Source organism: Saccharomyces cerevisiae, chromosome VII (assembly GCF_000146045.2).
Source record: "Saccharomyces cerevisiae S288C chromosome VII, complete sequence".
Taxonomy (NCBI): Eukaryota; Fungi; Ascomycota; class Saccharomycetes; order Saccharomycetales; family Saccharomycetaceae; genus Saccharomyces; species Saccharomyces cerevisiae.
This window is the reverse complement of record NC_001139.9, coordinates 1-20,543: the sequence shown is the minus strand read 5'-3', so window position 1 is coordinate 20,543 and position 20,543 is coordinate 1. Positions and strand designations below refer to the sequence as shown.

The following is a 20,543-nucleotide window of genomic DNA, read 5'->3' as shown; positions in this document are numbered from 1 at the left end:
ACGGTAACGGTACCCCAAAGGTCACAATAAGTACTTGCGCCATGTTCTAGTGCATTTGACTAATTTGCCGTAGCGTGGATCTGCATTGTCCAAAGGGTAGGAGTCACATCAGGTGTTTGTTGCGCCCAGTTTGGAAACATTTGTCCCATAGAGTGATGAATGTGAGCTCATGTCGCCGTAATCGCCGTGTAATTTACCGCAGGAATTGGCCATAATCAGACATTAGTGTCAATTTGTCCTTTCATATTAGGAAAGTCTGAAATACTCTTGCCTTCTAGAAAATTTTCATAGAAGCTTGGCAATTGCTTCTCTCAAATGCTGTTATTTCCACCCTAATGAAAGAAGCATATCAGATTCAGAGATCTTGTTAAATCCAATTTTATGTCATAATGTCGATAATTGACGTAATTTCCATTTCGTACTATGTAAAATAATGCTTATTTGGCACTTTGGTGTTTGGCAGAATACCATTTCTTTTTATTAGGGACAAAAAAAGAAATATCTGACCTGAAAGTATTTTTTTTTTTATTATAGATTTTCTCTCCAGGTACATCTATCTCAAGTCTAACCGGGATTTGACGTCTAATAGATTTTAAAATACCAATTGAAGATTGGTGCCGCTTGTTTTCCTTCTTAAAACAAGCGTATTCTTTCTAAGGCTCTCCTCCCACAAAATAATCTTTAAAGTATCGATTATCAAGGTGGACACAAAGGATATAATGTGGAGCAGTGAAACATCTGCAATCCGGGAATCGGAGAGCATTTAGAAAAATTGTGAAGAAACAGCAAGTTTTAGGCCAAATAATTTTTCTTCTTGAAGCATCAAGTTATCCGTGGCATACTTTGAATGGAAACTGAATTAACTGCTGTGATACAGAACAAAAATAAAGAGGATGGCAGGGAGAGGAAATGATAAAATAAGTTACGCCACTTAAGCAAAAATGATAGATGAAGGGCCCAATTAAAGATCACTTTTTTCTTAGCGAAGTATGCGGGAGAATGCTTGATTGACTCTCGTAAAGGCTCTCGAAAAAAATAGGCGCGTTTAGTAACAAAGAACATGGTAGTACAATTGATTAATACTTTTTTTTTCTGTTTTAGCAGTGGAGCTCTTAGCGAAGGAGCGATGTGCTGTGGGACTTCTCAACCCCCTTCATTCTGTAATTTGCCTAATTCATATTATGAGGATTTGTCGTCCTAAAATTTGGAAGTAGCATATTTCTTCTTCACTCAAGAAGAAATACCCCTCTAGATATTAGCTTTATTCTGGTGGCCTGTCACTGTCACATATATTATTCAATGATTATTGGTTTTCTAGTTCCATTCGCACGATAACAGAGGAACAATCTATTTACAGTAGCGCTGATGGCATCTTGTGTGAAACTAATGGTATTTGCGTAGACAAAACCCAATACACATCTAAATTGTCGATACTTGTGAGGTGTGGATATTCTAACGATCAAAATAGCTTAGATGAAACGACTTGCTGTGCTGCGGGTGTGACTGAATGTATTTTCAACGTACTGAATGTACTCTCAACGTGGGCGTGAAGTTGAGGGCTGGGCAGAATCTAGAGTGGATCATAGCAAATATGTTAAACATAGAAGTAAACTGAGAGACTGACGAGTTTCTTTTGTCAACAGGCGTTGAATCTTGTTAGATATTAACGAGGTGGATTTTTGGCAGGTAATTTCGCAACCCGACTTTTCAATTTGCGCTTCCCATATTTTACACTTTTTTTAGTCAGTAAATGCAAACGACAGCAAATAAATGAATTAAATCAGCTAAGAAAGGAAAAAAATTAGAAGGAAATGGTAGTTAAAACATGGACAATTTAGTGTATTGCTTGTTACTGGTTTTACGGAAAGCTATATGATATAAACTAGCCAAAAGAATAATTTTTATGAAATTGAAATGTAAGATGTCGTTTAATTGATAGTTAGAGTTTTTCTATTAATATTTAGATCTAGCAAGTTTCTTTACAGCTACATCTAACATTCAAATTTACGGTTTTGTTTGAATGATTATTACTCTATTGACAAACTGTCTGAACATATACATTTTGGGTGCATTGAAGTATGCACATTATATTAAGACATGTTTAACCATAAAAACAGTTCTTAACTGGTGCGCACTATTGCTGAGTATCCAAAGGAATGATCGTATTTAAAATTTTACATTTGAAAGAAAAACAGGCGGATGCGCTAACAAAATTCTAGCGCTATGTGAATTTTTTAATGCAGGATCCATGATCTTAACCTATGTCTACGAGCTACTGAAGGCCCTCGTTTTTCTATTCGATCACGAGCTCTACTGCTGGGCAATTCCGATGTACTTTAGTCATATCGATGATATAAAGACTGTATTAATATTTGTCAGTTAAATAAAAAAAGTATTTCTTTGGAAAACGTTGAAAATGAGGTTCTATGATCTACTGCGGCAAGTTCATCTTCCAAGGAGAACATAGAATAAATTTGGTACTGGAACGTTGATTAACTCTTCATGAATTTTTTTTAATTAGGAACTTTCATAGTAGATTAGCCAACTATTCTTAATGGTTACTATATAAAAACAGAAAAGAGGGGCCGTTTCTTGTGATATAAATATTACCTGTAATTTTCATTATTATGGTTTAGTTATAGAAGTTCATCATTAAAAAACTATCAGTAAATTTTAATTAAAACTTTCGCGAGAAGAAGGTACATGATCATTTTGAATAAACAAAAAAAATGTTTCGACCTAGTATTCGATAAATAAACATTTATTTGCTGACAATTTTTAAGATTTCATCGTCTCAAAAAGATAATATAATTTATTGTGCACAATATTTTGGATTTCTCTATGAGCAACTCAACGATCTTAGAGAATAATACTATTGTACGTTGTATATAATAAACATTGATAGCATTAGCACTATACAATAGGAAATATTCGACTCTACTTCCGAGAATAATGAAACTGGTCTGATATAATATTTGGATCACCGAAAGCTGGCCAAGAGATTGCTTACTTCCAGTGATGTGGACGAGAAAACCGTGTGACACCGTCCGCTACTTTCTACTATTGTCAGTTGGTCGGTTATTTGTGCTGTGTCATGTATTATGTACCTGGTCGGAGATCTTATAGTATATTTTGAGTATTGCTATTTGGAGTCTTCATAACGGCTTCTATGAAAAAGATTCATTTGTCGATATAAATATCAAATAAATATCATTAGCTCTTAGAAATATTTGAAAAGTACATACTACTTTCCACGAATGTACAGATTTATTTATCAGGCATGCTGCTGATATCGTCACAGTAGTTCAGTAATAATCATCGCTCTTGAATAACGCAAAAAGTATATTCTTAAGCTCATCTGAATGATAAGCCTTTTTCACTTAACATTTGCTTAAAATTTTTAGCAATGTACTGATACTTTCTCCTAAATCAACTGTATTTTAATTCGTTCGGAAATCATGTTTATGTCAAAATTTACTAGCCATTCCAATAATGTATTTATTATTAAATATATATATACTTCAAGGTCTGATGGGGGTGCTGTAGCATTTGCGATGTAGCGATAGCAATTGAAAATAAAGTGGGCTCCTTGTAATAATGCGGCTGGTAAGGTTACATTGCCGTTGTGTTTCGAGGTTATAATAAAGACAGCTATATCATAAAACGAATAAAAAAATATGCGCATGTGAATGACACACGAAAGTAATCGGATTGACGTTGCTTATAACAGGTTGAAAATTAGAGATATCAAACCAAAAAAAGGAAGACAATATCATTGACAGAATTCAGTGTGGCGGTGGATTGATTTAGATTGACTCAAAATTTTCGACATTGTCTGGTTGACGATGCCTTGTTTAATTGCAAAAGGCCTTCGAATTTCATTTTATTTCTTGCATCCAACTGAAACCCACCATATTAAAGCATGACTTTTGCATGACTATTTTTCAGTCTTAAATGCTTCAAAGCCAACAGTATGTCAGTAATTAAGTCCAAACTATTTTCAACAAACGTACCGGTCTCGGCTCATTAATAGAACTTCCGTTCTTCTTTTTTCAATTTAAAACAACGTAGATATATATTTTCATTGTTATATACTCGAAATTAACGTAATTATATAGATCGTGAAAAGTTAAAAAAATCATTTGATTGGTAAATAAATAAGTGCATTATACTGTACGCACAACTAAATAAATAAGGCACACGCATAATTGACGTTTATGAGTTCGTTCGATTTTTTTAATATTCATAGGCTTTCTTGATAATGGCAACCACTTGTTCTTTGGTGAATTGAACTGGGTTAGTCAAATGGCAGGCATCATGCATGGCGTGTTCAGCCAAAATTTCAAAATCTTCGGTTTTAACACCTAATTCTTTCAAGTTTCTTGGAATGTTCATGGTTCTGTTTAAAACGTGCAAAGCCTTGATGGTTTCTTCTGGATCTTCTTGAGAAGCACCGAAATGCAAAGCAATTTCACCTAATCTCTTCTTGGCCTTTGGACATTGCATGTTGGCCTCTTGAACATGAGGCAACAAGACAGCGTTACAAACACCATGAGGCAAGTGGTAGAAACCACCAAGTTGATGAGCAAGGGCATGAACATAACCTAGAGAAGCATTGTTGAAAGCCATACCTGCCAAGTATTCAGCGTAACACATGTCAGTTCTGGCCTTCTTGTCTTTACCGTCTTTGTATGCAGCGACTAAGCTTTCATTGATCAAATCAATACCCTTCAAAGCACAGGCATCGGTGATTGGGTTAGAGGCGGTGGAAACATAAGCTTCGATACAGTGAGTCAAAGCATCTAGACCAGTAGCAGCAGTCAAAGCAGGTGGCAAACCAAACATGGTAGATGGATCGTTGACAGCAACAGCTGGAGTGACGTTGTTGTCAATGATAGCCATCTTGATTTTCTTTTCTTCATTAGAGATAATAGTGAATCTGGTCATTTCGGAAGCAGTACCAGCAGTAGTGTTGATGGCAAATAGTGGTAAAGCAGCCTTCTTAGATTGATTGACACCTTCATAGTCTCCGATTTCCCCACCGTTAGTAGCCAATAAAGCAATGGCCTTAGCATTGTCGTGAGCAGAACCACCACCAATGGAAACAACAATTTCAGAGTTTTGTTCCTTCAAAACCTTCAAACCAGCTGTGACATTGGCAATATTTGGGTTTGGTTGAGTTTTGTCATAGATAGCAACGTTTAAGTCACGTTCTTCCAACATCTTTTGGACTCTACCGGAGAGACCAATAGCTGCAATACCAGGATCAGTAACGATCAAAGCCTTTTTGTAATCCTTGTTTTTGATGTAATCAGCGGTTTCTTCTAAAGCACCTTCACCAAAGAAAGAGATTGGTGGAATGTAAAACCCAGTAACGGAAGACATTTTTCTTATTTGACTATTAGTTGTTGCAAATGTAAACTTGTTGTTGATGGTTGTTTTGCAATAGACAGAAGAAAAACGTTTGACTCCAGTCTTTAATAAACCAGAAATGCTAATAACCCTTTTATACATGTTGGTACGCTGCCCTTTTTTCCTGTTTGATAAAAGAATATATCCTAGTAGTGTGAGATATTTGAGGCAGCAAAATATCAATTGCTTTGTAGAGTTAACGGCATACGTGATCCCAAGCATCTGACATATTAAACACGTACCTCGTGATGCGCGAACTAAAAACTAGTTCTTTTTTTTTTTTTTCATAGCTAATCCACTGCGGTGATACTACAGCCATCATCACAAACACTGCTAACAGTTATAACCATGTCAACATCACACTACAAAAAATGGCCTCCTTGGAGAAAATAAAATGGAAGCTCATTGAAGGCCTCCGGGGATCCTTCTGAACACAAAACGCAATTTCAAATCAGCAGCCTCAATTATACTGGTTGCTTAACCGTGAAGGTTCATTTAAGTACTTCTACTTTTTACAAACGCTCGATAACCTTTCAAGTAGTGCGCATAACAGCTGATGCATTAGAAAAAAATTTTCACACGATAGAACTGTAACGCACTACGAAACTAAGCAATATGGCGTAAACACACAAAGACTAAGGGACTTCTTGATTGATTTCTATCAGCAGCGTTCTCCGAATTGTAAATAATAAGTACATTATTAGTGGGCCTTAGGCAACTCTTTGAAACGGAAATTCTTGTTTACATTTTTCATTTTCCCGAGACGAAGTTTTGATGAGCCACACAATACCGGTAAAGAAAGAAAGAAGTACCTGGAACTAAAACAGTGCTAATTCTTCTTTCCTTTACTTTAGGGGTGGGGACCATCGAAGTGGGGGGAGACAGCAAATCTCTCAATTGAGTAAAATATTCGCATGAGTGTTTGCAAATCCGCAGTGACAGGACAAAAGTAGCCCCAATAGTATTTATCGAATATGAGAAGAAAAAATCGACTGTTTATATTAGTTGTACTACTGGGAATTGTGTTAGTAGTATATTACTCTCAGTTGAATTCGTTAGATTTGGTAGAACCAGTTCAAAGTAGCAGCAGTGGCAATGGTGGCTGCTGGAGTTACTATGAAGGTCTTACGCCTGGGTGGTTGAATGACTTCTACGACGTAAATCAAATAACCCCGAATCCTGCAAAAGATGTGATTGAACTGGTTACGAGGATTAAGATTTTTTTTAATTGCTTGCAGCAGGTTGATGGGCATAATATTCAGCGTTTGAGGGATATTGAAAAGAAGCTCTTTCCGTATATTAACTTTGAAAAATTAGAAACTGATGAAAGTGCCTTCTGGCACACAACTACGAGATGGAATGGCGAGGTTTACCATGCGTCTATGTTGGAATTTGACCCCAAAAACCATCAATTCCTTCGTTCTAAGCCCATCAATTTCGATACAGGGCTATCTTTTTGGGAGAATTGGTTGCACACTGTGACTCAAAGTGGTTCGAAAGGCATAGTTATTAGTGCTTCTGACGTGCAGTTGAATGAAACCATACGCTTATTGAAAGTGTTGAGGTTCATCAAAAATGATTATCCTATACAGATTGTTCATAATGCAGATCTGAGTCAAGATTCCATGAAATCTATTATCAAATATGCGAGAAGTCTAGACACCGCTGAATATCCTGCTCAAGAATTATGGTTTTTAAATGTACATAGTCTGCTAAACCCGAAATATTCGAAAAAATTTACCACCTATTCCAACAAGTGGTTAGCATTGACCTTCTCATCCTTTGAAATTCCTATTCTAATGGACTCAGATACAGTGCCCTTTGTTTCAATAGAAAAATTTTATGAATTAGAGGAATTTCAAAAGACTGGAGTTCTATTCTTTAAAGATCGGGTAATATCAGATGATCTATTTGAATCCTCTGAATTAAAAATTCTAAGGGAAATTGTCTATGGGTGTATTGGGCTTGATTTAGAGGATGAATCCAAGATACATGAGCAAGTAGAGGATCCAGTGGTTGCACAGGTTCTGGAAAACATGTTTATAAAGAAATATAAACATCATTTGGAAAGCGGCCTGGTAATATTGCATAAAGGAAAGCATCTCTTCAGTATGCTTACTTCAATAGCTTTACAATTTTCTCCAATTGCAGAATATTTTCATGGTGATAAGGACTTTTTTTGGCTGGGCGAATTACTTTCGAACAATCGCTTTACGTTCCATCCTGTGGATGCATCAAACATTGGTCAGTTGGGCAATGTAGTTTCAAAAGAGAGTACCGGTGAGTTTTACCAGATTTGTTCTGTGCAACTATCTCATACAGACAGGGACGGGTCCTTGCTATGGCTAAACGGGGGCCTTAATATTTGTAAAAAAACTTCATGGGAATACGATTATGAGCATAGACAGAGACTAAATGATATGTTCCAAAATGCAGATGAATTACGTGAATATTATGCATCACCAGTAAAACTTGAAGGGATTATAATACCAGATACTAGTATATCAGGATGGATTAACTCAGGAGAGTGTTTTTTGTTCAATTATTGCACATTATTCAAGGAAGGTGAGTTTGGAAAGTTGATCAAATTTAAAGAAGACGAAAAGCTCCGGCTTTCACAAATAGTCGACATATGGAATAAAGATATTTGACCAAGAGTTGTTCTAGTCTTATAAGCAATAGGTAAACCTACACGCTTTTGTTGTATAATGTAGTATAATTTTTGATATCTGAAAAATTATCGCACTGAAGTATAACGTAATGTTTTGTAACGAAGTTACTCTTTAAGTAAATCACTCTTGGCATGCATTGGATAACATAGCCATGATGCAACGCCAGCAAAAATCCAAATTGATTGCAATAGGGAACTATGAAAAATCTGGTACTCCCGGCCACGCTAAAATGATTTTCCACTAAGGTGTTCCTAAAACCTTTCGGATCCTTTATGTCTCTGGCATCATAAATGTCTGTTTAAATTAAAGTATATTGAATTGGTGTTGAAATTCAGCATAATCGAACCACTCTCATGTGGGATGTAGCATCATTCTTAACGCTTTTACTATGCGATCGCCACTTTTAAATGTTGGAAATTGTGAATAATTTACTTTTATCTTGTAGGCAAACCGATCATATTCTGCAAAATTTTGAAAATCCATATCTAGATGCACTGTATTGCACTTTTATATTATAAAGAATTATATGTAATAAATCGACAATAAATAACGCATCGTAACAAAAAGAACTCGAAAATTTTAAATCAGGGTCAGAAGAAAGTAGAAATGCCTAAAGGAAATCGATTGTACTTTACAGTTAAAAATAACTTCCGCATGGCTTTCTCAAAAGATTTTTGTCTATAACGAAAATAATCAAAACATATCTATAAGTGAGGATGTGAGAAAAGATTAATCAAAACCAGCTTCTGGTGGACAAACGGCCTTTAGCTGAATGGCGGTACAATAATCTGGTAATGTGTCATCCTTACCGAAAATATTCACAGCTGGGGTGCTTAAGATAACAGAAGCAAAATTTGGGTAACAGGAAGCAACTTGAACGCCATAATCGGTAGAGTTGAACAATTGGTTAGCTAAACCGGTTATGAAGGAAGCGTTATCAGCAGTGTCTGCCCAAGAGTTATATTCAATTTCACCAGTAACAGTGTTAGCAAAAGGAACCATAGCGTCACCAATGGATTGAGGGTTACAAGTGTTGATATTGGTGGTGAAGATGAGTGGAGAAAAGTTCTTTGTCTCGTTACTAGCAATAGTAGTCAACTTTGGGAGGAATCTTGTTTCCTGGCCCAAATATCTTGCCCAAGCATCACCAGCGCTTTCAGTCAAGACGTCGGCGCCAACAAACGTAGATTGACCCAAAAATGTACCGTTTTGACCAACGACTTCCATAACGTAGGTACCACAATGAGGTCCATGTAGGCCCTTACAGGTAACGTTAGTCAAATCAAATCTGACGGTTGTTGCAACAGAAATAAGGACGCTGAAAAAAGTAAAAATGCTTAGGAAACTCATGGTATGGTTGTTGTTCTTGATTTCTTGAGATTGTACAATCTATCAGAAGCAGTAGCTCTCCATTTTGAATGAAAATTACGATGCTTATATATCAATTATACCTGTTATATGCTGAAAACCTTAATGATAATATTAACCTTTTTCTAGCAACTGAAAATACAGATCTGGAATATGTTTCTATATTTCCAACCTCAGCGGTTATTCGAAAAAAAAAATAATTGACCCGCAGGGTGTATAGGTAGTTGATGAAAGTATCATTGTTTTTAATTTATTGTTAAAAGTCCGAAAAGCGAGAATGCATGAAATTACTACCTTCCATTCCAGGAATAGAAGCAACACTAATTCAAAAGCCCGTTTAGGAAAGATCCGAATATTTTGACAGTAGTACGTAATGAATAACCACTCAGGTCATACTAAGACAAATTTTATAACATTTTAATGTGTTCCTGATTTGATTATGCAACACTTTTTTTGACCCAGTCCAAAAAACTGCCGTAATGTACTTCATTGGTTGTCGTACAAGTAAGCTTTAACATGGTTCTCGAAGTCAAAGCACAAACATGCGGCCAATAGGTCAAAATAATGGTAAGATACTGCAAAACTCACTTCACTTGATTGAAAAAAAGTTGCTTATTTCATGACGGACAGATTTAATTCTGGACAATTTGGTTCTGTTGAATTCGGAAATGCTCAGGGTTCATCATGCCATAGTGCCACTTCAATAGAAGACAATACCTTTGAGAAAAAAAGGTACCTTGCATGAGGTATGATGCACGGGTGCACTGTTTAAAAAAACTTCAAAGTATACATGTAAAGATCGCTATAGCTGAGCGGCCAATTAGAAAATATATGGTAAAAGAAAGAAGAAGTATTAATATAAGCGAGATATCTCAATTGGAACATTTCATATACGTTTTCACTGTAATAATTTATCAAGGACTCTCCGGAAATTTTGCGATTGCCCTCAAACTCTACGGAAGAATTTTACACTTGTAAAACTCATCACATTATCTATCGTAGCGATAATATTTCCAAAAATGTATAATCCTTCCTTATAAGTTTATTATTTGTATATGAAGCCGCAGAGTACAATGTAATAAATACGAATAGGAGATAGGACCTATGAGTATAACTCGTATTACCACTATAGCTCCTCTTGTTGTCTATCAAAAAACTTGCTGTCTTACACAGTAGTACAATGCGAAACTATATGGCTCTTCTTTAATTATGAAAGAAAATAAGATGTGAAGCACAGCAATGAATAGGAAAAAGAAGAACGATATATGCAACCTTTTTTTTTTTAGGGGCCATTTTGCTAGAACTGCCCCCACTTGGGAAAGAACTAACACCATCGCCTTGCATTCCAGTGACAAGCAATGATGTGTACTGTGAAAATTCTAAATACGAGGTTCAGCTGACATTAATAAAATCTCCTGTCCCGATGGAGCTATCAGACTTATATACCGACATACTGGAGTATCCTGGAGCAAGGGGTGGCGCTGGGACACTATCGGAGATAAACTCAATATATTAAGTCATTCAAAGTCGACACACAGTAAAGTATCCTGACTTTTGAGCAGTCAAAAGTGTAGCCTTGATCATCAGAGTTATATTTCTCATTAAAACTCTTAATAATCCAATTTACAAATTTTGTAGGTAAACAGAATATGTACCGGAATTTAATGGCACTGGAAACTGAATATCTACAACACTTTTACCATACAAGTTTGCCGTCCAAAATTGCAACACTCTGTACTGTGATAATTATTCTTGAGTTTGAATCAAGGGTATTATAAGCTTGACGCATAGGATGTGTGCAGAGCTCTTCTGCGTACTTACTTTTATCGACTGCACCGAATAAGATGCTCCCAAAGTGTACATTAGGTCCATTCAAAAATAAGGAATACGATATCTTCTTTTCGATCTTTCCTTGTCTTTCAAATGCCATTAGAATTCTCATATACGAAGAGTTTTCTGTTCAAAGCAAATGCATTTTCAACATTATCTGTAAATTCTGCAAGGGGAAGGGATATGCCTAAAATGCCACTTGGATTGCCCATTTTATAATTTAATAGGCCAACAATGATATTATTTAAGGTGAAAAATTCTTTAAAGAGACAACGTCCGTACCATAGGTTCCTTCTAATACGTATATGTCATTGAAGAAAGTCGCGTTATTCTTAAAAGTAGATGAGTTTCTTGCATTGAATTTACCCCTATAAGAGCGGACAGTGTTATAAGCTCTGGTGAGGTGGTAGTAGAACGAGGCCCAGTGAATGTTGCCGTGAGTTCGTAATTATCAGTTGAAGCGTAGTCAGATCCGTCAGACATCGATTTGCAATAGGCAATGTCAGCATTATTCACAATCATATCTGAAGAGCCAGTATCTAACTGTAGGTACACCGTTTGTGGAGGCGTTCCGATTTCCATCTTGACAACATACACTCCTATTCCATTTATCACTGTGGTGTTAAGAACCTCATTTCTTTTGAAGACGGTAGAAACATCCTGTGTGCCTATATTTATAATATCAGCAAACTTTTGAACAGGAAACTTAACATAGGAACTTGCGGAAGACCCTAAAACGGTCAATGAACACATCAATGATGACAACAAAGAGAGGATGGAAAACAATTGCATATTGATAGCGTTGCGTTGTCTTCAAATATCCTTATTTTCGAAAGAGACAAAATTTAACAACTGATCAACCAATGAAAATAGAGAACAAGGAAGAACGATGAAAAACCTTATTCCAAGATCATAACACCTTATATACTCTCAACTTTGAAAGCAGTTCCAAAGCTTAAATCCTCGAAGAGTACTGCTTGCATGAGGTTTACGCAACAGGTCTAGTCAGTTTTAACTCCTCGGATATCTCTCGAGATATTTTGCTATAGTGAGCGATAGGGTAGCAAATTTTTGGACCCTTAACCCCTTATACAAATTACCACCATATGTCCTTTTCTGCAGCGAAAACCTCGGTGTTGTCAGAAACAATTTAAGAAAAGCACAGGCGAAATTGGGCTTGCACTGGGTGATCAACAATGCCAGAAATATATGAGAAGCTTTTTACTCTTGCTTTTGCTTCTTCCTCTTTTTGTTCAAGCCAGCCAAGCTATGTTATAGTGTTGAATGTCTTGAACCGTTATAGTTTCTAAATATAACTTTACATTTTGTTATGCAATCTTCATCATCTCGAACTTTTCAACAAACGTTCAACAGTGATGGTCTTCCCCAGTGAACCAAAAGACATATGACGCTCGTATGGTATGTTAAAAACAACATAGAGGATAGTAGGTCGGGGTTTATTGTAGAAAGGACATAAATAGTTGACGTGGTAAATTTTCATCAACTAAAGCCACATCTATTTTGCCAAGTAGGAGATAATATAATATGTAGAGGGATCGAGATTTACTGAAGCCTCACGTGAGGGCAATCTGGAATCAGATTGCACTGGTTTGCACCATACCTCTCAAAGAAGAAAACGTACTACTTTTTTAGTTGAGTATGAATAGGGTAGTGTTTCCTAAAGTTATAAGGTAAAAGGGGCAGAGGAAAAGTCGATAATAATTTGAAAGAAACTTGCTTCCATATTCACAAAAGAGCTGGATACTTCATGTCATCTGCACATATATCTACAAAAATTTCAGCTTTTTGAGGTTGATACTAAGTCTTTCGCTACCAAAATGAAAGAAATCAATTTGGAGAGACTTAGGCTGAATATTTCCGCGTTCTCTCTGGGAATGAAAGATTTCTTACTGCAAAGAGTTTCAGTATTTACGAATTGGTTACAATTTTTTTTTTTTATCATACACGATTCTTTGAACATCAACTTCTCTCAAAACCATCCGCCTTCAGCGGCTACAATTACGTAATTGCACCAAGGCATTCGCGGAGAATTCACAAATTTGCAGACGCCAACAGTATACGACTCCCAACACACGTTTAATGTTGTACGAATTCAAGAGATAGAAATATTTCTTGCATGGAAGCCGTTTAGAACAGACTGAGTATGGGCTTTAACAATAAGCTTCTGTACGAGGGTCCAAATCTAAAATTCGGATATTCTTTTTGACCGAAAAAGGAAATGTCACAGGCACAGAAAAGGGTTTTATAAGGCACCTCGGCACCCTATAATTGGCATTCCCACATTCTGCGCATACGAATACACATGAGTGCCATAATACAATACTCCACATACGAAGTCTATGAAAGATGTATGATTCGTTCAGAAACAAGAGCATCTCCATAGTGATAATGAGATTGTGTGAAAGATGAGATATGGAGGATATGTGAGGTGCTAAATGAGCATCTGTTAACGAATCGTTTAAGTAGTGATGACTGATAGAGGAACGGGTATAAATAGAGCTGCTTCAACTGTATGCTTTTGAGAATATATCTTTATTTCTTTCTTTCCTGTTAAGCTTATACCAGCACTAAAAAACAAAACAAATACAATGGTCAAATTAACTTCAATCGCCGCTGGTGTCGCTGCCATCGCTGCTACTGCTTCCGCAACCACCACTCTAGCTCAGTCTGACGAAAGAGTCAATTTGGTTGAATTAGGTGTCTACGTCTCTGATATCAGAGCTCACTTGGCTCAATACTACATGTTCCAAGCCGCCCACCCAACGGAAACCTACCCAGTTGAAGTTGCTGAAGCCGTTTTCAACTACGGTGACTTCACCACCATGTTGACTGGTATTGCCCCAGACCAAGTGACCAGAATGATCACCGGTGTTCCATGGTACTCCAGCAGATTAAAGCCAGCCATCTCCAGTGCTCTATCCAAGGACGGTATCTACACTATCGCAAACTAGAGACAAACGCCTTTACGAACGAAATTCTATAGACATTGGTAAGTAACGAAAAATAAAATATAGAAATAAAAAGCTCTTTTTGATGATATAAATACAAATTGTAGATAAGTGTAATATAAATAAAAGATCTGACCATATATTTAAGCCGGAAAAAAATCCCAACACCAAAATAAAATGTAGAATAGATGAATAAATAAAATTTTCAATTATAAAAATAGAAAATAAGTTAAATTTGACGGCTCCATTTCTATTAAAATTGAAAGTATATGTGAAAAAAAATCATGCTAGGGATGTCTCTCACAATTCAAAAATCTAGGAAATAAATTTAATTATTTGATATAACATTATAAATCGTCAACAGAAGCTTTTTCCTAAGTCTTAGTAGTCAATGCTTTCAATATTTGCGCATCTTCTTTCATTGATTTAAAGAAAGATTGAAAATGTCTGGCTTTATAACTTTAACATCAAATATAATGATATCGTAGTAAGGTTAACCTTTTTTTTCCAATATTTCATAACATAATCGCAGATGGCCTTTACCACAATTGTATCAATAACCACAAGCTGTCTCTTCGCATTGAGCACCATCTTTGTTGTCATTACAGAAGCCATCAACCCCCCATATGTGTTAAAATATAATTCACCGTGGACAGCATTTTCATCTCCAATGTCAGAGTAATTCTCTTTATATCCTGGATCAGGATTATCAGTTACCGACCAGTAATATTTCCACCCTGGATTATTTGCGAACCAACCGAACATGCATTGATCGTCCTCCTCCCCAAGGAGGGGCCTACTTTTTTTTACCTCTTTATTAAGATCAACATTTACATTGTCCCAATTCCATGATATCCAATTGACGTCAAAATAGCTTATGCGTCTCTGCAATGAATGTGCCCCAGAAAGAGTATCTGGTAGCGATCCAGGTGTTTGAACACCTATTATACTGTTGACCAATTCAGTCACATTATTACGCATGTGAGTGGCACATGAAGACCCAACTGACTACTAAAATATCAAACATGCTGCATTTCTGTAACTGTGTTATTTTGTTCTCTCTTTTCTAAGCCATTAGCCTTCTATGTGTTCATATAGTCAAATGCTCCTGATAATACAAGACCAACTGTTTGCATGGTGGTGTTGATTGCAGTGAAATTACGAGGACTTGAAGAATGGAAGTCTAATCCAGCAATAGTAGCAATATATCCAGTAGATCTTTTTTGCCGCTGCTGCCGTCAAAGCCGCTGCCCCAGCAATCGTATCAGCAGTGGTAGCAACTCCATCTAAAGCATCTGCTACCAATGTAACTACAGCTCCAGTCCAGCATGAGTACTACCTGAATCTGCTGTACATTTGTTAGCGGCGTATGCACCGGAGAGTCCTGCTAGCGTAATTGAAAATCCACTGGCACCACCTGCTAACGCCCAATAGTAGTTTTGCCTTTCATTAGATAACTAGTCACCACAGGTGAGGCAATTACCGTAGTATTAACTATAGCTTCTGCATCTCTTGAACGAAAATAATAAAAGGAAACAGCAAATACAAAGATGAATAGCAGTATATTGCGTCTCCAAACTCTCCAGCAGATCTGAAAACGCTTAGCGCCTATTTTCTCTTGACCAGTCATGAACGTTAATTTCTGAAAAGGATCTATCTCCCGCTGGGATACTGCTACGATATTTCTGTATAATAAAAACTCTTGGAGAAAAGCAGTCCTTTAAATAGTGAAAGTTCACCGTAAGATTTCAACAGGTGTTTCGCCCCTACTCAAGCGATAAGCAACGCACAGGTTGAACGCGAGATATGTTAATAAAAGGCAGACAGATGTCGGTAATAATTATTACGGACATTATTTTGAAATATTAACTCAACCGTATGAACCAAACACGACGATAGCTGCAATTTCTTTAATGCGTACTGTATAGCAACGTACATCAAGTAAGAAAACGAAGTACTCCAAGAAAATGTTAATAGTAATAAAATTTATTATGGGTAACTCATACCTTAACGCAGTACTAGAATATACATTCGTTACGCGTTTGGTCTTGAAATAGTAATAATATCTTTCACGTAAGGTGTTTTACAAAAACTACCGCATTTTCTCTCAACAAACGTTAAAGGATGTTGGTATGAGGAAAGAAAAACGTATAAAACTGGTTACGGTATGAGCTTCAAGGAAGCTTCAAGTAATCTCATGATATGGCGACCGTACAAGCACGTACTGTGTAATTTTATTACGATGTATAGTGGCACTCTACAGACTTCATCAAATATTGCATTATCTACTAATGTTTAAACTTGGGTTATTAACAGCTTTTTTTTGGTCTTTAAGAATAGTATATCAATATCTTTACCAATTACACATCATTGCAAGCTGATTGTGCTTCTTTTATATATGGCCAGAGTTCAAAATCAGTGGAACCAACTGACAAAGACGCTTGCGAAGATACAGGGGTACTGAAATACCATTTAAAAAACTTTTCACAATCAATACCATCTGAGAACAGTATTGGCGAATTCCAAATTTTCTGCTCAAACATGTAAGTATTCGTCCTCTTCGCAATTTGAGACCAATTAGTTGCATCAGACTTCTCGTGTCCACATGTAATATATGACAAGAACTGTAGTTTATGTATCAGATTCATTGATTTGAACCTGAATTTGTCGATCCCTATTAAATATTCAATTATCATAGATGAAAGAACTGCACATACATAGAGGATATGCAGTGAATTTCTTAGTCTTGGTATAGTAAGGAGACCGTTTAAGTAAGCAATACTGAAGAACGCAAAGCGTGAATTCATTATTGTCACTTCCTTGAAAGCCCAGAGAAGTTTGGAACCGTAACCATGTTTCGAAAATTGAACACTCTGTGTGGTTTTATTGTGTAAAAATCCTTCAGAATTAATCCAGTGCCATTTTCTCTCTATCTGTGTAAAATAAACCTGCAAAGCTTTTTCAGTGTAACAAACAGATCCGTCAGGTACCTTGGCATTAGCAAAGTCATTTTTTTTCAAGGAAAATGGCTCAAGAAGCATCTTTCTGAACGCTTCTTGGCAGCTGGAACCATCAAAAAAAAAGTACTCAGTATTCCAAAGTTTATTTTCATATAAATAAGAATTGAAATTTACTGCAACACGTTCCCAGTCTTCAGTGTCTATACCCGGAGTATTTGTAATGATCTCTTTAGCAAATTGAGAAACTTGCTTTCCTAAGGTGCGTTCTCGGAATATGTACGAATATGTCCATAAGAAATACAGCACTTCAAACATAAGAGCAGTAACGATAACGAGATAGTGTCTTTTACCACGTATTTTCCACGCAATAATGAGTGGTAACCACATTAATAGCCAAGTGCGGAATTCTAAGGAATTGAATTTCTCATAGCAGGACCAGGTAACAAAACTTCGGAATACATTCTTGGGTAGCGTGGAATTGTAGCAATCAAATATTTCAGATGGTAAAAAAGCTACAGTATTTTCAAATTTGGCTCCATCCATGCCTATGGCGATGTAGTTCAGGAGACATTATTTTGCAGTTATTACGTCCTGGTAGTTCGTTCATATGTTTCCTAAAACCATCATCTATCCATATTCGCAGGCTAAAAAAATGCCGTTCAAAACACGCGCGCATTATATCACAGTCGCTATATGATAGAAATAGACAAAGCGTGTCTGATATTTGGTGTAAAAAATTGGTTTTCAATAGAAAATAAAATTTTTTATTAATATAGTTATAATAATAGAATACTACTTCTTATCACAATAATATAAATAATTCCTATTACTTCAAATAAAATAAATAAAGATTGCAGGTACCCCAAATTTATATATACTTTCTAGTGGATGTATAGATTTTTTTATTTAAAGAATTTTTCATTAGTAAAAAGGATAGATTAATTAAATATAAAAATTCTAATGAATAATTACAATAAGTTTTAAAAGGAGATGTGTTTTAAGGTGAAACTATTAGATTTCAAATCTACTCTTTAGGTTTTCGATTCTCTGCACTCTCTTTAATAAAAACATATTGTATTAATAATTATATTACAAAAGTGGGTATAATTAAATAGTAGAATATACGCTTGCGGTGCGTTAAATCCGAGGCAGTCCTCAATATTCACTCTATAATAAATATAATAATGCATCTCACTCCTCATAACTATTTAAAAATATAAAGATACAATTAGGTTCATTTCCCAGGCACATGCCTGAAGCAACCACCTTTGTAACGCTCAAACTCAGATTCTTGCCTAAAGCTCTGTAAAAAACGACTATCTTAAAGCCATCACTTAATATTGAACAAGGAAATATTATAGCAGTATCAGTATGATGATTTATATAAATTTGCAGCGATAAACATCAACTGTGAAACTCTAAAGACCTACATACGCAAGATTTAAATTCTTTTGTTCAGTCTAACTGTCTTCATATATGCCCCTATAGGAGAGAATTAGCGCTATAAATTTCGAAGTGAAAAACTGCGTATGATCAAATGACTTTTAAAACGTCATCACTCTCCGTTTATACGTAATGCCATCATAATTACTGGAAAAAAAACTAGAAAAGCATTACTGGCCAAACATTGACTTCTAGATGTTTATCTGTCCAGCGTTGGTAAACAGTTGCCTGTAAACGACAAAGAACTTTAAATGTGAGCAACTAGTTATTAGCAAATGCATCAGTACTTGAAGTTCACTCCATTCATCCCTATTTATAGTTCGGTATCCACACTGATCATTTTAGAATTTTCGTAGTATTACCGAAAAAAGCTAGCTTAAAACAATTGTCATCATCAAAAGAAACTTTTCATGGCATATAACAAGATCGTAGGCAAAATTTTACGTTACATTTAGTACAGGCTCGGGCTGTATGTTTTTTCATATTAAGCCTTTAGCTGCTTACTTCTATTAATAGCTTCAGAAAATTCCTCTGTAATTTTTGAGAAAGTAGACGGGCTAATTAAAATTTTATCTCTAGGAAGGGTGATAGTCTCCTCATATCGTGGAATTTTGTTTTAGGTTCAACTATTGAAAACTTTGATCTCACCAAAAAGGAAGATACATGGAATTACTATTTTGTACATATAAACTGAGGGTTTTTTGGTTGCAAGTTGATTGAAGATTTTGTTACTGTATGCTATTCCTCTGTACCGCATTATTGAAACAATACTGAAAAAATACTAAACATTACTCGTATCATGCTTTTGGGTGTTGACGTTATGAATTACGATCTAGTTTATATATCATAATGTAGTAAGTTTATTGGACCTTTCTATATGTTATGTAAATGTAATAATTACCTAGGTACTGTTTTTGCACATAGAAACTATGGTTTCTTAAGTACTACCGGATTAAACGTTTACTACTATATGTTTTCTTTGTCTAAACATTACTCATATCATGCTATTGGGTTACCACATTCAACATGAAATGTCATCCGTTCAAGAAAATAGCAATATTAAGGAACTTTTACATTAATGACGTCATGGTAGTGCTCATACTTCAAGTCAAAGTGTTTATTTCGTAAAGTTGAAAGGTAAAATATTTTTATGTTTAGGTGATTTTAGTGGTGATTTTTCTGTAATATTGACATAAGTGTATATAAATTAAGTGGTAAGTATATGGCGTAAAAGTGGTATAACGTATGCATTAAGAGCAGTTATACAATATTTGGGGCCGCCGAATAAGATATAAATATTAAAATGTGGATAATGATGGGCTTTATGGGTAAATGGCACAGGGTATAGACCGCTGAGGCAAGTGCCGTGAATAATGATGTGGGTGCATTTAGTACTGATTTAGTGAGAGAGATGGGCCATGGATTGGAGTGTGAGAGTAGGGTAAGTTTGAGAGTGGTATATACTGTAGCATCCGTGTGCGTATGACCGATCAGAATACAAGTGAGGATGGCTATGGCATGTGGTAGTGGGATTAGAGTGGTAGGGTAAGTGTATGTGTATTATTTACGATTATTTGTTAACGTTTCAATATGGAGGGTAGAACAACAGTACAGTGAGTAGGACATGGTGGATGGTAGGGTAATAGTAGGGTAATGGTAGTGGAGTTGGATATGGTAATTGGAGGGTAACGGTTATGATGGGCGGTGGATGGTAGTAGTAAGTAGAGAGATGGATGGTGGTTGGAGTTGTAGAATGGAATGGAACAGGGTAACGAGTGGGGAGGTAGGGTAATGGAGGGTAAGTTGTGAGAAGGTTGATCTGGGTTAGAATAGGGTTAGGGTAGTGTTAGGGTAGTGTGTGGGTGTGGGTGTGGTGTGTGTGGGTGTGG

At 36.1% G+C, this 20,543-nt stretch overlaps 9 protein-coding genes and 1 non-coding gene across 10 annotated transcripts, besides 2 other annotated features; 3 read left to right on the top strand and 7 right to left on the bottom strand.

Annotated features, from left to right (window-relative positions):
* The first annotated feature begins 2,834 nt into the window (after nt 1-2,834).
* On the top strand, nt 2,835-3,331 carry SUT532. Its single transcript, NR_188205.1, has one exon. It is a non-coding gene; the product is annotated as an SUT532 (non-coding RNA).
* Nucleotides 3,332-4,236: 905 nt separating this feature from the next.
* Nucleotides 4,237-5,385, bottom strand: ADH4 (alcohol dehydrogenase ADH4; the record flags this gene model as incomplete). Its single annotated transcript, NM_001181122.1, has 1 exon — nt 4,237-5,385. One exon carries the CDS (start codon nt 5,383-5,385, stop codon nt 4,237-4,239), a length of 1,149 nt encoding a protein of 382 aa, NP_011258.2.
* A 1,001-nt stretch (nt 5,386-6,386) lies between these two features.
* On the top strand, nt 6,387-8,063 carry MNT2 (alpha-1,3-mannosyltransferase MNT2; the record flags this gene model as incomplete). The annotated part of the gene is made up of 1 exon (NM_001181123.1): nt 6,387-8,063. One exon carries the CDS (start codon nt 6,387-6,389, stop codon nt 8,061-8,063), a length of 1,677 nt encoding a protein of 558 aa, NP_011257.1.
* A 750-nt stretch (nt 8,064-8,813) lies between these two features.
* On the bottom strand, nt 8,814-9,434 carry VEL1 (Vel1p; the record flags this gene model as incomplete). The annotated part of the gene is made up of 1 exon (NM_001181124.1): nt 8,814-9,434. The coding sequence occupies one exon, from the start codon at nt 9,432-9,434 to the stop codon at nt 8,814-8,816; it is 621 nt and encodes a 206-aa protein (NP_011256.1).
* Nucleotides 9,435-11,148: 1,714 nt separating this feature from the next.
* On the bottom strand, nt 11,149-11,382 carry YGL258W-A (uncharacterized protein; the record flags this gene model as incomplete). Its single annotated transcript, NM_001184473.1, has 1 exon — nt 11,149-11,382. One exon carries the CDS (start codon nt 11,380-11,382, stop codon nt 11,149-11,151), a length of 234 nt encoding a protein of 77 aa, NP_076890.1.
* Nucleotides 11,383-11,576: 194 nt separating this feature from the next.
* Nucleotides 11,577-12,074, bottom strand: YPS5 (Yps5p; the record flags this gene model as incomplete). Its single annotated transcript, NM_001181125.1, has 1 exon — nt 11,577-12,074. The coding sequence occupies one exon, from the start codon at nt 12,072-12,074 to the stop codon at nt 11,577-11,579; it is 498 nt and encodes a 165-aa protein (NP_011255.1).
* Nucleotides 12,075-13,453: 1,379 nt separating this feature from the next.
* Nucleotides 13,454-13,684, bottom strand: YGL260W (uncharacterized protein; the record flags this gene model as incomplete). Its single annotated transcript, NM_001181126.1, has 1 exon — nt 13,454-13,684. One exon carries the CDS (start codon nt 13,682-13,684, stop codon nt 13,454-13,456), a length of 231 nt encoding a protein of 76 aa, NP_011254.1.
* Nucleotides 13,685-13,891: 207 nt separating this feature from the next.
* Nucleotides 13,892-14,254, top strand: PAU11 (seripauperin PAU11; the record flags this gene model as incomplete). Its single annotated transcript, NM_001181127.1, has 1 exon — nt 13,892-14,254. One exon carries the CDS (start codon nt 13,892-13,894, stop codon nt 14,252-14,254), a length of 363 nt encoding a protein of 120 aa, NP_011253.1.
* A 450-nt stretch (nt 14,255-14,704) lies between these two features.
* Nucleotides 14,705-15,232, bottom strand: YGL262W (uncharacterized protein; the record flags this gene model as incomplete). Its single annotated transcript, NM_001181128.1, has 1 exon — nt 14,705-15,232. The coding sequence occupies one exon, from the start codon at nt 15,230-15,232 to the stop codon at nt 14,705-14,707; it is 528 nt and encodes a 175-aa protein (NP_011252.1).
* Nucleotides 15,233-16,611: 1,379 nt separating this feature from the next.
* Nucleotides 16,612-17,754, bottom strand: COS12 (Cos12p; the record flags this gene model as incomplete). Its single annotated transcript, NM_001181129.1, has 1 exon — nt 16,612-17,754. One exon carries the CDS (start codon nt 17,752-17,754, stop codon nt 16,612-16,614), a length of 1,143 nt encoding a protein of 380 aa, NP_011251.1.
* Nucleotides 17,755-19,464: 1,710 nt separating this feature from the next.
* Nucleotides 19,465-19,706: a long terminal repeat (Ty5 LTR).
* Nucleotides 19,707-19,762: 56 nt separating this feature from the next.
* Nucleotides 19,763-20,543: a telomere (TEL07L; Telomeric region on the left arm of Chromosome VII; composed of an X element core sequence, X element combinatorial repeats, and a short terminal stretch of telomeric repeats).